Source organism: Nerophis lumbriciformis, linkage group LG20, assembly GCF_033978685.3.
Source record: "Nerophis lumbriciformis linkage group LG20, RoL_Nlum_v2.1, whole genome shotgun sequence".
NCBI classification, from domain to species: Eukaryota; Metazoa; Chordata; class Actinopteri; order Syngnathiformes; family Syngnathidae; genus Nerophis; species Nerophis lumbriciformis.
The window spans coordinates 32,336,720-32,352,620 of NC_084567.2; the positions used below are offsets into that span (position 1 = coordinate 32,336,720).

At 38.6% G+C, this 15,901-nt stretch overlaps 1 protein-coding gene across 1 annotated transcript in view; it reads right to left on the reverse strand.

Moving 5' to 3' along the window:
* LOC133619652 (uncharacterized) overlaps nt 1-15,867 on the reverse strand; it is a 195,519-nt gene extending 179,652 nt beyond the window's left edge. Inside the window, exon 1 of the mRNA XM_061980822.2 lies at nt 15,694-15,867. Within this exon, the coding sequence (XP_061836806.2) occupies nt 15,694-15,867 (174 nt within the window). The remainder of the gene's footprint in view (nt 1-15,693) is intronic.
* Between the last annotated feature and the right edge of the window lie 34 nt (nt 15,868-15,901).

Sequence of the window (15,901 nt, forward strand, 5' to 3'; positions counted from 1 at the left end):
TATGTATGTATGTATGTGTATGCTTGCTTTAGTACTATTATCTTGTGTTAATCATATAGCGTTGTTTTTTGTTGTTGTGCTTGCTACCATGTTTCATCATTCCATGTATATACTATCCTCTGGACCCCCTGTCAAAAGCTTCTTCTACCTTATTTGGGGGACCCTTTCACGTACCAACATCTTTAAATGATCATATTTCACTACTATTGTAATTGTTATATGGTATTGTGAATAAACTTGTGAATAAAACTTGAAACAATATTAACTATATGTGTTAAACATGCTTGTATTATCTTTAACCACCTTTAAGTTGTTAACAATATTAACTATATGTGTTAAACATGCTTGTTTTATCTTTAACCACCTTTAAGTTGTTAACAATATTAACTATTTGTGTTAAACATGCTTGTATTATTTGTAACCACCTTTAACTTGTTAACAATATTAACTATATGTGTTAAACATGCTTGCATTATCTTTAAACACCTTTAACTTGTTAACAATATTAACTATATGTATTAAACATACTTGTATTATCATTAAACACCTTTAATGTATTAACAATATTAACTATATATGTTAAACATGCTTGCATTATCATTAAACACCTTTAACTTGTTAACAAAAACATATATTTCATAAATAAGTAAATATAAATTATATATATGAATGAGGTAGATCCCCACGACTTGATCAATTGAAAAGTAGCTCGCCTGCAGAAAAAGTGTGAGCACCCCTGATCTACAAGGTCAATAGTCATGGAAATAAAGAAAGTGCATTGAATAAGGTGTGTCCAAAATTTTTGGCCTGTACTGTGCATTTTAATGTTCTCATATACACATTTAATACAGCAGCATGCTTTCTTGCAACATGCAGGCGAAAAGCCTTGAGCATAGAGAACATTTCCCAACTTCCATGGCAACATTTTGGCCAAACTGGGAACCAAAAAACAGGATGAAACCATTCACTAATTCAGACTGTAGTGGAGGTAGGATCTCCTTCTTGCGTAATAATGAGGCGTATGTGTAAGTGTGTGTGAAATACAGAGAGGGAAAGGCAGTGATAGAATGTATAAGTGATGTTTGCATTTAGTTTCTTATGTGTTCATATTGGCTGTCCTGCAAAGCACACTTCTAATGTTGCATGTGTATAACTCTTGCTAATAAGGCTTATTTGGATAGCGAGGAATTAGAATAGAGTGGGTGTGTAAGGGCCAAGAGTTGTGTTTTCTTGTTGGTCTGGTTGGTTAACTGTCTGCACTGGAGTCAAGGGAAAGAATGTGGGGCCCATTAAAGACAATAAAAGAGACTGAGAAATACTGAGAAAGAGAGAGAGAGAGGGTGTGTGGATGTGTGGTATATGTGAATGAGGACCTACAGATTTGTATCTACTGTATCTGCTGTACCTCGTATGTTGTGTCAAAACTGTCTTCAGGCAGGAAATAACATACTTTCTTTCGCCCTAAAAACAGGAATAACGTCAACTACGATTTGAAAAGTAATATACAGTCAGTGCCAGGACAAAACATTAGGTACACTCACTATACAATACAGGTGCACATACTGAGTCACACTGTCATTCAGATAATTTAGGCCAGTGTTTATCAACCTTTTTTGAGCCAAGGCACATTTTTTGAGTTGAACAAATCCGAGAGGCACACCACCAGCAGAAATCATTAAAAAACGAAACTCGGTTGACAGTAAAAAGTCGTTGTCGCAATTGTTGGATATGACTTTAAACCATAACCAAGCATGCATCAATATAGCTCTTGTCTCAAAGTAGGTGTACTGTCACCACCTGTCACATCACGCCCTGACTTATTTGGAGTTCTGTGCTGTTTTCCTGTGTAATGTTTTAGTTCTTGTCTTGCGCTCCTATTTTGGTGTATTTTTCTCTTTTTTTGGTATTTTCCTGGAGCAGTTTTATGTCTTTCTTTGAGCGATATTTCCCACATCTACTTTGCTTTAGCAATCAATAATATTTCAGTTGTTTTTATCCTTTGTGGGGACATTGTTGGTTGTCATGTCATGTTCGGATGTACATTGTGGACGCCGTCTTTGCTCCACAGTAAGTCTTTGCTGTCGTCCAGCATTCTGTTTTTGTTTACTTTGTAGCCAGTTCAGTTTTAGTTTCGTTCTGCATAGCCTTCCCTAAACTTCAATGCCTTTTCTTAGGGGCACTCACCTTTTGTTTATTTTTGGTTTAAGCATTAGACACCTTTTTACCTGCACGATGCCTCCCGCTGTTTCCGACATCTACAAAGCAATTAGCTTCCTACTGATATGGAAGAGTATTACACGGTTACTCTGCCGAGCTCTAGACAGCACCGACACTCAACAACAACACATAATTTGCAGACTATAATTACGGGGTTGCAAAAAATATTTTTAACCCAAATAGGTGAAATTAGATAATCTCCCACGGCACACCGGACTGTATCTCACGGCACACAGTGGTTGAAAAACACTGATTTAGGCAATAAATGGTAAATGGGTTATACTTGTATGCCGCTTTTCTACCTTCAAGGTAATCAAAGCGCTTTGACATTATTTCCACATCCACACACTGATGGCTGGAGCTACCATGCAAGGCCCTAACCACGACCCCTCAGGACGGACGTGACGAGGTTGGTAGAAGGTAGGGATTGAACCAGGAACCCTCAGGTTGCTGGCACGGCCACTCTCCCAACCACGCCACGCCATCCCCAATACATGTTTATGTGTTTGTGGTTTGCAGCGCAAAAAACGTTAGTTATTTCTAAATGTATATATATTAATATTAGGGTTGTCCCGATACCTATATTTTGGTACTGGTACCAAAATGTATTTCGATACATTTCTAAATAAAGGGGACCACAAAAAATGGCATTATTGGTTTTATTTTAACAAAAAAATCTTACGGTACATTAAACATATGTTTCTTATTGCAACCGAAGAACAATGTTGGCCTTAAATAAAATATTGAACATATTAGACAACTTGTAGTAAGTAAGCAAACAAAGGCTCCTAATTTGGTTGCTGACCTATGCAGTAACATATTGTGTCATTTCTCATTATATTATTTTGTCAAAATTATAAAGGACAAGCTGTAAAAAGGGATATGAATCCACTTGTTCATTTACTGTTAATATCTGCTTACTTTCTCTTTTAACATGTTCTGTCTAAACTTCTGTTCAAATGTAATAATCACTTATTCTTCTGTTGTTTGGATACTTTACATTAGTTTTGGATGATACCGCAAATTTAGGTATCGATCCGATACCATGTAGTTACAGGATCATATTCAAAGTCCTCATGTGTCCAGGGACATATTTACTGAGTTTATAAACACAAAATATTTGTTTTTTTTAAAAGGAAAAAAGATTTTGTGACGATAAAAAATATAGATGTAATCATAGTAGTATCGACTAGATACGCTATTGTACTTGGTATCATTACAGTGGATGTCAGGTGTAGATCCACCCATGTCATCAGTGTTTGAACCTGACACAAACTCATCCCGCGGGCCGGATAAAACCTGTTCGCGGGCCTGATCCGGCCCTCGGGCCGTACGTTTGATACCCTTGCTTTAAATGATAATACGACAGGGTACTTGTGCGAAGACGAGCAAGAAAAAACGAGGCAAAAAGAGCCTAAGGCAGAATTTGACATGTTATCTAACAGCTGATAGCAAGTTGAATTTCAACATTCCCCAACTTGGGAAGACACTTTCACTTGTACTAAGTACTAAGAACTGACTTTGCAACCGAGCGATGACACCGTGACAATGCTTTACCTTCAGAATGTAGCGTGATGGCTCGGAAGCATTTTTTTTTTTTCTTTTTTTTTTTTTTACACGCATGCAACATAACTGTTTTACGGCCGCCATGATTGTATTGTGATCATTTTACAGCCTTCTGCAAATGCAATCTGTTGGAACACTAAACTAAACCTGCGTGTGCCGTAGCGTGTTCTGACAGAACCCTGTTAAAAGCTTACATGTCCAAATAGGAAAAGGTGGAAATGAAATTGAAAATGTCAAGAGTTGGCCGCAATGCACCTGGCGGAGCCGATTCAAGTCTCTGTTTTTTTTGTTGTTGTTACAGATTCAAGATACGACTTGTTTGAGAAACCAACTGTATTCCTGACATGTCCTGTTTAGCTTACACCAATTTGCCCTGGAAATTTGTGTCAAAATATTTACTGTAAAACGCCTGAGAGAAATTTTGGGGCTTATGAATTATAAGAAAATTGTTCAAATACTTGTAAGTTGTTATCAAAATAATAGGGCGAAATGTAACATTTTTAAATACTGGTACCTCATTTTTTTTTACATTAATATTAGGGAGGATCCAATCAAGATTTTATGTTGCCGATTCCGATCATCCGTGAGTGAGATCATATCAATATCATTATGAGTGAGTGAAATGAGTTTATTTCGGTCATATAATCAACTATTTTATGTGATCAATGTAACAACACAGATTATGCATATTAAAAATCACACATAAAGAAAAAGAATGACCGAAAAAGGAATAGGCTGAAGCCAAGGCTTATATTTGCCTATGTCAGGGGTCGGCAACCAGCGGCTCCGGAGCCGCATGCGGCTCTTTGATCCCTCTGATGCGGCTCAGCAGCTTACTTGCTGAACCCCCCAATTTTCCCGTGAGACTTCCGGATTTCAGTGCCTCTCGCAGAAAACTCCCGGGATTGATATTCACCGATTTTCACCCTTACGGCTATAATAAGGGCGTGACATGATGGTACAACATTTGGCGTCCTCTACAATCTGTATTAACAGCGTACCAGCCCAACACTTGTTATACAACATACTTCTTTAGCCTGCACACGTACGTGACAGCAAGGCATACTTTGTCAACAGCCACACAGGTTACACTGATGGTAGTCATATAAAACAACTTTAACACTCTTACTAATAATGCGCCACACTTTGAACCAAAACCAAACAAAAATGACAAACACATTTCGGGAGAACACACCTTAACACAACATAAACACAACAGAACAAACACCCAGAATCCCATGCAGCCCTGACTCTTCCGGGCTACATTATACACCCCTGCTATCACCAAACCCCGCCCCCACCCCACCCCTGCTCCTTCACACATCAACACCCTCCCCCCCCCCCCTCCCCTCTCTCTCTCTGTGCGTCGGTTGAGGTGGGCAGGGTTTGGTAGCGGGGGTGTATAATGTATCCCGGAAGAGTTAGGGCTGCATGGGATTCTGGGTATTTGTCCTGTTGTGTTTATGTTGTGTTACGGTGCAGATGTTCTCCCGAAATTTGTTTGTCATTCTTGTTTGGTGTGGGTTCACAGTGTGGCGCATTATTAGTAAGAGTGTTAAAGTTTGTTTTTTGTATACCGCCACCGTCAGTGTGACCTGTGTGGTTGTTGAGCAAGTATGCCTTGCTGTCAAATACGTGAGCAAGCGGAAATACCATACAACGTGTGGCTGTTCCGGCACGCTGGCTGTAGTGGGTGCTATATGCTGTCCCATCACGGCACGCATGACGCTGACAAACGCCATTCATTTTAAACCCGCGTGCCGCACCAGCTTACAAATTCCACATAAAGGTGTGGGCAGCGTGTCTGAGACCCCTGGTTTATACATAGCACAAAACAAATAAAAAACTTTGTATGCAGTCCATCCATCCATCCATTTTCTACCGCTTATTCCCTTTGGGGGTCGCGGGGGGCGCTGGAGCCTATCTCAGCTACAATCGGGCGGAAGGCGGTGTACACCCTGGACAAGTCGCCACCTCATCGCAGGGCCAACACAGATAGACAGACAACATTCACACTCACATCCACACACTAGGGCCAATTTAGTGTTGCCAATCAACTTATCCCCAGGTGCATGTCTTTGGAGGTGGGAGGAAGCCGGAGTACCCGGAGGGAACCCACGCAGTCACGGGGAGAACATGCAAACTCCACACAGAAAGATCCCGAGCCCGGGATTGAACCCAAGACTACTCAGGACCTTCGTATTGTGAGGCAGATGCACTAACCCCTCTGCCACCGTGAAGTGTTATTTCATTTAAAATTTCAAAAAAATTTTGCGGCTCCCATTGTCTTCTATAATTTGTGAAACTGGTCAAAATGGCTCTTTGACTGGTAAAGGTTGCCGACCCCTGGCCTATGTGAAGTGAAGTGAATTATATAGCGCTTTTTCTCTAGTGACTCAAAGCGCTTTACATAGTGAAACCCAATATCTAAGTTACATTTAGGCCAGTGCGGGTGGCACTGGGAGCAGGTGGGTAAAGTGTCTTGCCCAAGGACGCAACGGCAGTGACTAGGATGGCGGAAGCTGGGATTGAACCTGCAACCCTCAAGTTGCTGGCACGGCCACTCTACCAACCGAGCTATACCGCCTATGCTATAGGGGTCGGCAACCCGCGGCTCTAGAGTCGCATGCGGCTCTTTAGCGCCGCCCTAGTGGCTCTCTGGAGCTTTTTCAGAAATGTATGAAAAATGGAAAAAGATGAGGGGAAAACAATCTATTTTTTGTTTTAATATGGTTTCTGTAGGAGGACAAACATGACACAAACCTCCCTAATTGTTATAAAGCACACTGTTTGTATTAAACATGCTTCACTGATTCGAGTATTTGGCGAGCGCCGTTTTGTCCTACTAATTTTGGCGGTCCTTGAACTCACCGTAGATTGTTTACATCAGGGGTGCTCACACTTTTTCTGCAGGCGAGCTACTTTTCAATTGATCAAGTCGTGGGGATCTACCTCATTCATATATATAATTTATATTTACTTATTTATGAAATATATGTTTTTGTTAACAAGTTAAAGGTGTTTAATGATAATGCAAGCATGTTTAACACATATAGTTAATATTGTTAAAAAATTAAAGGTGTTTAATGATAATACAAGTATTTTTAATAAATATAGTTAATATTGTTAACAAGTTAAAGGTGTTTAATGATAATGCAAGCATGCTTAACACATAGTTAATATTGTTAAAAAAATTAAAGGTGTTTAATGATAATACAAGAATGTTTAATACATATAGTTAATATTGTTAACAACTGAAAGGTGTTTAAAGATAATGCAAGCATGTTTAACACATATAGTTAATATTGTTAATAAGTTAAAGGTGTTTAAAGATAATGCAAGCATGTTTAATACATATAGTTAATATTGTTAACAACTGAAAGGTGTTTAAAGATAATGCAAGCATGTTTAACACATATAGTTAATATTGTTAATAAGTTAAAGGTGTTTAAAGATAATACAAGCATGTTTAACACATATAGTTAATATTGTTAACAAGTTAAAGGTGTTTAAAGATAATACAAGCATGTTTAACACATATAGTTAATATTGTTAATAAGTTAAAGGTGTTTAAAGATAATACAAGCATGTTTAACACATATAGATTCCTTTCTTTCATGAAGACAAGAATAAAGTTGGTGTATTACCTGATTCTGATGACTTGCATTGATTGGAATCAGACAGTAGTGCTGATAATGTCCGCATTTTCGAATGGAGGAGAAAAAAAGTCCTCCTTTCTGTCCAATACCACATGAAAGTGGTTGGTTTTTGGCATCTTATTTGTCCAGCTTCCGTACTCCTTTGTATACACTTTACAAGAAATACATTGTCGGCAAACTCCGTAGCTTGCTAGCTTGTGCACGCCAGCTTTCTGAGACTCTTATTTTTTTAGCACAACTGTGCAACTGTGCAGTCGGTCTTTGTAGTCTTGACGACAGGTACGGCGCCAGAGTCTGTTGAAATAAAGTGTTTCTCGCCTTCCAGTCGGTAATTATAATGAGCTGGCAGCAGTCAGCGTCATCTCAGAAGACCCTCGGGTGCCGTGAATGTCAATCAAGTGACGAAAGTGACGTCATAGTGAAGATTTATGATGGCTCATTTTTAGGACTATTTTTTTAATGCCTGGCTGGTGGTCGACTGACACACCCTCCGAGATTGACCGGTAGCTCGCGATCGACGTAATGAGCACCCCTGGTTTACATGTATAACTTTCTAGGACGTGTTTTATGCCACTTCTTTTTCTGTCTCATTTTGTCCACCAAACTGTTAAGGTTGTGCATGAAAGGTGAGTTTTGTTGATGTTATTGACTTGTGTGGAGTGCTAATCAGACATATTTGGTCACTGCATGACTGCAAGCTAATCGATGCTAACATGCTATTTCGGCTAGCTATATGTACATATTGCATCATAATGCCTCATTTGTAGCTATATTTGAGGTCATTTAGTTTCCTTTAAGTCCTCTTAATTCAATTTATATCTCATGACACACTATCTGTATGTAATATGGCTTTTAATTTTTTGCGGCTTCAGACAGATTTTTTTTTGTATTTTTGGTCCAATATGGCTCTTTCAACATTTTGGGTTGCCGACCCCTGGCCTAGTACATCAACTTTTAAAAGAATCAATGGGATGAAAGTAGGGGTGTAACGGTACGTGTATTTGTATTGAACCGTTTCGGTACGGGGGGTTCGGTTCGGAGGTGTACCGAACGAGTTTCCACACGAACATATTAAGCAAAGCTAAAGTCTTAACAAGCTGCTCCGCTTCCTTCTGCCTGTTTCTGTCAGTACTCTCCACAACACCCAGCATTGTCCCACCCACACAACCATCTGATTGGTTACAAACAGAGCGGTAACAGCCAATCAGCAGTGCGTATTCAGAGCGCATGTAGTCAGTGCTTAGCGTTTAGCAGGTAAGCATCAGGCAGCGGACTCTCCCCAAATTATAATAAACACCTCCCAGTCAACTACTAGTAACATCACTATGAGCCCGTTGACCTTCTAGAAATATAAACTGCAGCTCAGCTCGCTCGCAGTCCTGGCTTGAGGTGAAGGCTAATTCGCTTTTAGCGTAACGTTAGCTCATTTTGCGGTGTGTGTGTGTGTGTGTGTGTTACGGACAGCAAAGCCCTGTCTGTCTGTTATTTCACTTGACCTTTTTCCTGTGTTGATTGAGCTGTGTTGAAGCAGCAAAAAATGACATTATGTTAAATGAAGAGTTTCTGTCTCTGATAGTTGATATAATAATGTAACTGCATCATTAAGCCTACATGAACTCCATGGTGTTCAGGGATGAATAGTCTCTCCTATTGCTATTGTACTATTCTTTCAGCTATAGTTACATTAATCATTAGAAATGCAGCAGCCTAGTTTTGAATGGCAGGGTCCCTGCTATCACATGTTGATAAAAATATAACATTTACATAATAAAAATCAACTACAGGCTTCCCAAATGCTGTAATAAATTAAGCATGATGAGTTGACTTGAAACTGTTTAATGTTGCAGTATAAGAAAAGTTTTGTCATTTTATTTAATCTGAGCAAGAACTTGAGGCAGTTTAATGTTGATTAATGTATTTGCTTTTATTAAATACAATTGTTTGAGAAAAACAAACTCAATAGTACACAACTAAACAACATTTATATCTACTAGGGTTGTACGGTATACCAGTATTAGTATAGTACCACGATACTAATGAATCATATTCGGTACTATACCGCCACTAAAAAGTACCGGTCCCCCACCCTCCAGCAAATTTACCAAATTTGTGGTATCATCCAAAACTAATGTAAAATATCAAAGAACAGAAGAAAAAGTGATTTTTACCTTTTAACAGAAGTGTAGATAGAACATGTTAAAAGAGAAAGTAAGCAGATATTAATAGTTAATGAACAAGTAGATTAATCGTTAATTTTCTACCACTTGTCCTTAGTAATTTTGACAAAATAACAGAATGGAAAATGACACAATATGTTACTGCATACATCAGCAGACTAATTAGGAGTCTTTGTTTCTTTATTTACTACTAAAAGACAAGTTGTCTAGTATGTTCACTATTTTATTTAAGGACAAACTTGCAATAAGAAACATATGTTTAATGTACCCTAAGATTTTTGTTCAAATAAAGCCAATAATGAAATTTTTTGTGGTCCCCTTTATTTATAAAAGTACCAAAAAGTACCGAAATACATTTTGGTACCAGTACCAGTACCAGTACCAAAATATTGGTATCGGGACAACACTAAAATCTACAATCTGCTACTCATTTAAACCCTTCGGTATTTGCCCTCAGCTTATTCCCAGAGTTTGTAAAAATTAACATAAACAACAAAAACATATTTTAGGAAAATACAAATATTTATCTATTGGGGCGGCGTGGCTCAGTTGGGAGAGTGGCCGTGCCTGCAACTTGAGGGTGCCAGATTCGATCTCCGCTTCCGCCATTCGAGCCACTGCAGTTGTGTCCTTGGGCAAGACACTTTACCCACCTGCTCCCAGTGCCACCCATGCTGGTTTAAATGTAGCTTAAAGAGGTAGATAATGGGTTTCACTATGTAAAGTGCGTTGAGTCTCTAGAGAATAGCGCTATACAAATATAATTCACTTCACTATCTGACCCCTCCAGTATCGATCATACTGATACTACAGCCTTAATACCGACACCACCAATTTAGGGATCAATCCGCCTTCCTCTTACGTGTCATGTACTCATTGTGGCAATGCGGCAGTTGTTATATAATCCTCTTTCTACACTCTTATTTTGAAAATTCCCTGTTAGTAGTTGCTTACTTTCTGCTGCACTTCTAAAAGTTTACTAAGCACGTTTGTCTTTCTGTTGTTTCAATCTAAACAGCTATTTGCATGCCTGCTTCTGACTTTATTTTGGTGTCTACTAAGGTTGTAACGGTACACAAAAATTTCGGTTCGATACGTACCTCGGTTTAGAGGTCACGGTTCGGTTCATTTTCGGTACAGTAGGTAAACAGCAAAATATACATTTTTTGGTTATTTATTTACCAAATTTGTAAACAATGGCTTTATCCTTTTAACATTGGGAACACCATAATAATTCTGCCCACATTAATCAACATTAAACTGCCTCAAGTTGTTGCTCAGATTAAATAAAATGACAAAACTTTTCTTCTACATATAAAAAGTGCAACATTAAACAGTTTCAAGTCAACTCATCATGCGTGATTTATTACAGCATTTGGGAAGCCTGTAGTTGATTTGTATTATGTAAATGTTATATTTTTATCAACATGTGATAGCAGGGACCCTGCCATTCAAAACTAGGCTGCTGCATTTCTAATGATTAATGTAACTATAGCTGAAAAAATAGTACAATAGCAATAGGAGAGACTATTCATCCCTGAACACCATGGAGTTCATGTAGGCTTTATGATGCAGTTACATTATTATATCAACTATCAGAGACAGAAACTCTTCATTTAACATAATGCTCTTTTTTGCTGCTTCAACACAGCTCAATCAACACAGAAAAAGGTCAAGTGAAATAACAGACAGACAGGGCTTTGCTGTCCGTAACACACACACACACACACCACAAAATGAGCTAACATTACGCTAAAAGCGAATTAGCCTTCACCTCAAGCCAGGACTGCGAGCGAGCTGAAGCTGTCGTTTATGTTTCGAGAACGTCAACGGGCTCGTAGTGATGTTACTAGTAGTTGACTGGGAGGAGTTTATTATCATTTGGAGAGAATCCGCTGCCTGATGCTTACCTGCTAAACGCTAAGCACTGACTACATGCGCTCTGATTACGCACTGCTGATTGGCTGTTACCGCTCTGTTTGTAACCAATCAGATGGTTGTGTGGGTGGGACAATGCTGGGTGCTGTGTAGAGAACTGACAGAGACAGGCAGAAGGAAGCGGAGCAGCTTGTTAAGACTTTAGCTTAGGCGGCTACTTTATATGTTCGTGTAGAAACTCGTTCGGTACACCTCCGAACCGAACCGAAACCCCCGTACCGAAATGGTTCAATACAAATACACGTACCGTTACACCCCTAGTGTCTACACATGTTTAGCCTTGTCCTCCAGTGATAATAATACTTGATAATGATACTAAGAAATGCAGTTTAGTTTAGACAGCCGCACCGCACTGTGTATGGAGACATATAATTAGCTGTTAGTTGCTTGTCAGCCAAATGCGATTGGCATTAAAAGCCATTGTTAATCAGCAATGGCCAATCACATACCTTTTCTTCAAAATCGGCCGATCGATCGGCACATCCCTAATCAATATGCTGTCTTGGTTATCGCACGGCCGAACAAATGCATGTAACAAGCTAATCCATTAATTCGGGTATCATTCCATGGAACTAAGTGCCTAAACAAATAAATCTGCACTTTGGTAACTCAGTTTTTTTTATTCAGTATGACCTTAAAAGAATCTACCAGGGGGGGCCGAAGAAAATTGTGTTGACTAATCCACGTCATTCATCCTTTATATGTATTTTACATTGTTTTTCCGTGTACATTGTACAACTATACCATTTCTTTACGGTGTATATTTTTGGGTGTCTGAAACAGATTCATTAGCTTTACATATTGTTCTTGTTTTTTGTACAATTTGGTATTCGTCAAGACATTTCAGAACAAATCGTTACCAAAAAGCCAGGTACCACTGTATTTGATCAATATTTGTGTTCACGGACTGGACTTTCACTAATATGTCAGATCCACTATGGACTGGACTTTCACAATATTATGTCAGACCCACTCGACATCCATTGCTTTCGGTCTACCCTGGAGGGGTCCTCTCCAAGGTTTCTCATAGTCATTCACATCGACGTTTTTCCTTGCCCTTATGTGGGCTCTGTACCGAGGATGTCGTTGTGGCTTGTGCAGCCCTTTGAGACACTTGTGATTTAGGGCTATATAAATAAAGATTGATTGACATTGATTGATTGATGTAATTGCTGCCCTTGCGATAATTAGTAGTAGTAGTATTAATAGTAGTAGTTGAGGTAGAGGGGGATTTTTAGTGTCACCATTTTCTTGTTTACCTTGCACAAATGTCATGTTTTACATTAAAACTGTGACTTAATAACATAAAAAAAAAAAGTCCCGTATTTTCCGGACTATAAGGCGCACTTAAAATCCTGTTTTTTCTTCTCAAAACTCGACAGTGCGCCTTATAACCCGGTGCGTCTAATGTTAGGAATTAGTTTGGTTGAGCTTACGCACATCGAATGTATTTTATTTGGTACATGGTGTAATGATAAGTGTGACCAACAGATGGCTGTCAGACATAAGAGATACGTGTAGACAGCACTATGATGGCAATATGTCTCAAGTAAACAACTCCAACATTTTAAATGTTCCATTGAAAATGTAAAACATCACACACGGCGCTCAAAAATACATCAAAATGTTTTACTACGACTTTGGTAAGCTATGAAGCCGCAACGCTTGAATAATTGTCGGCGCATTAAACATACGAGTATTATTATAGTGTGTGTATGCGGTAAGACATTTTATCTGGCGTTTTGTTTCGCAATATTATGCAAAAGCAACTTTTTTTACATTCTGGTACCTGCTGATCTGTGAGTAAACTCGCCATGAAAGCGCTAAAACATACCGGTGTAGTGAGTTTACATTATTCACCCAAGGAACTTTAGTTATTAAAATTCCAGTCGGACGGTTTTTCACGGGACACATTTCCTGTGTTGTTGTTTCCAGATGAGGAAAAAAACACGCTACACCACTACAACAAAGATGACGGGGAGGAGCCACGTAAATAAGACCGCCCACAAAACGGCGCATCCGGAAGAGACTGTCAGAAAGCGGCTTCAAAATGATCTGTGAAACATAATCTATGCAACATTTTGACCAAAGAACCACCATTACATGTTATGTAGACCACAAGGAAGTGTTTTACATTTAGAAAAAAATAATAATAATATGACTCCTTTAATGCGCCTTATATTCCGGAGCGCCTAATATATATAAAAAGATTAAAAATAGACCATAATCTTATAATCCGGTGCGCCCTATGCTCTGGAAAATACGGTATGTTGCACTTATTCTCAAGAATAACAGTAACAGTTGTTTGGGGGGCGCATAATAAATTAAAGTAACATAACAAAACAAAATAACAAGATGTTTTGAGTGCCTTACAATACATATTTTCTCTGGGTTGGCTCAAATATACGGACCAAATTTTATCGAGCTACTAATTTATGATAGTTGTTATTCATCTACCTCAGTGGGGGGTTTTATCCCAGATATGTGTTGTTTCACGTGCATCTTAAGTAAAGGACATCCCCACAACTGAGGTTAAGATAAAGACTTTTTTTTGTCTTATCGGTGCACAGAGCAGAGTACAGTCAGGCTCGCCCTTTGACTCAACACATTGTGGAGCACTGAGAAAACAATAGAACAAGACATATTTTTTTAAGAAAGGGACGGTCTGCAGAGTATCTGGCTAAAAATAAACAACTAACTCATGTGATCTACAACATTGATCAAATACGTGGTGCAACATTCTACTATCTGATCACTATAGTGCTAATGACACCACTATCACCTTTGCAAGGTTGATGGCACTGTAAAAGATTGCTTTAAGGCAGGTGTGTCAAACCCATTTTAGATCGGGGGCCACATGGAGAAGAATCTACTCCCAAGTGGGCCGGACTGGTAAAATCACGGCACGATAACTTAAAAATAAAGACAACTTCAGACTGTTTTCTATGTTTAAAAAATAGAACAAGCACATTCTGAAAATGTACAAATCATAATGTTTTATGGGTAGTTTGCTATTAAGTTAAGTATTTTTTATTTAGACAAAAACATGTTTGGAAAGTATGATTATATACTATAATATTTGTTGCAATATTGGATACTATTAAAGTTTAAAATGTATGCAATTTCAAGCAGTACATGTATGTTTTCTGTCAAAATGGAAAAAGTGAGAAAATATTAAGCACTTTATCGACACATATCATTTCCAGGTGTTTGCGGGCCAGGTAAAATGATGTCGCGGGCCAAATCTGGCACCCGGGCCTTGAGTTTGACACCTGTGCTGTAGAGTATTTACTAGGGTATGTCCGATAATGGCTTTTTGCCGATATCCCGATATTGTCCAACTCTTTAATTACCGATACCGATATCAACCGATATATGCAGTTGTGGAATTAACACATTATTATGCCTAATTTGGACAACCAGGTATGGTGAAGATAAGGTACTTTAAAAATTTTTTTATAAAATAAGATAAATAAATTAAAAACATTTTCTTGAATAAAAAAGAAAGTAAAACAATATAAAAACAGTTACATAGAAACTAGTAATTAATGAAAATTAGTCAAATTAACTGTTAAAGGTTAGTACTATTAGTGGACCAGCAGCACGCACAATCATGTGTGCTTACGGACTGTATCCCTTGCAGACTGTATTGATATATATTGATATATAATGTAGGAAGCAGAATATTAATAACAGAAAGAAACAACCCTTTTGTGTAAATGAGTGTAAATGGAGGAGGGAGGTTTTTGGGTTGGTGCACTAATTATAAGTGTATCTTGTGTTTTTTATGTTGATTTAATATAAAAAAAATAAAAAAATAAAAAAAATACCGATAATAAAAAAAACGATACCGATAATTTCCGATATTACATTTTAACGCATTTATCTCTAGTATTTACACAATGATTTTGTCCAGTTCTCAACTTTTAGACGACATAACTAACTTTTTTTCCAACTGTTTACAGTCTCTAGCGTCACTTTTTTTTGAACTTGTTGAACTTTTTTTTTGCAGTCAAGGTGTAAACAACGTCTTAGAAAGTTTGTAGTCACGTGTGACGTCAAAACCAGTCTAAACCGTCGCAGCTGTCAGGTTAAAAAGCCCTCAAAGAGAGTAAAGTTTAAAACCATCTTCTTACCAGTTGGTGATTCCTCTGCGGCGCGCTGCTGCACAATGACAGGCTGCACTGTTCCGCCTGACAGGAGTTCGCCTCGATGGGTGGCTCCCAGGCTACACCTGCCGCATTCCGCCGCGCCGTGCGTAAAAAAAAGTGCCTTCTTCCTTGGGTGGGTGGTGACGTCACTTGACGCATGCGCAGTAGGTGTCGCTCCGCCCGGAGGGAAGAG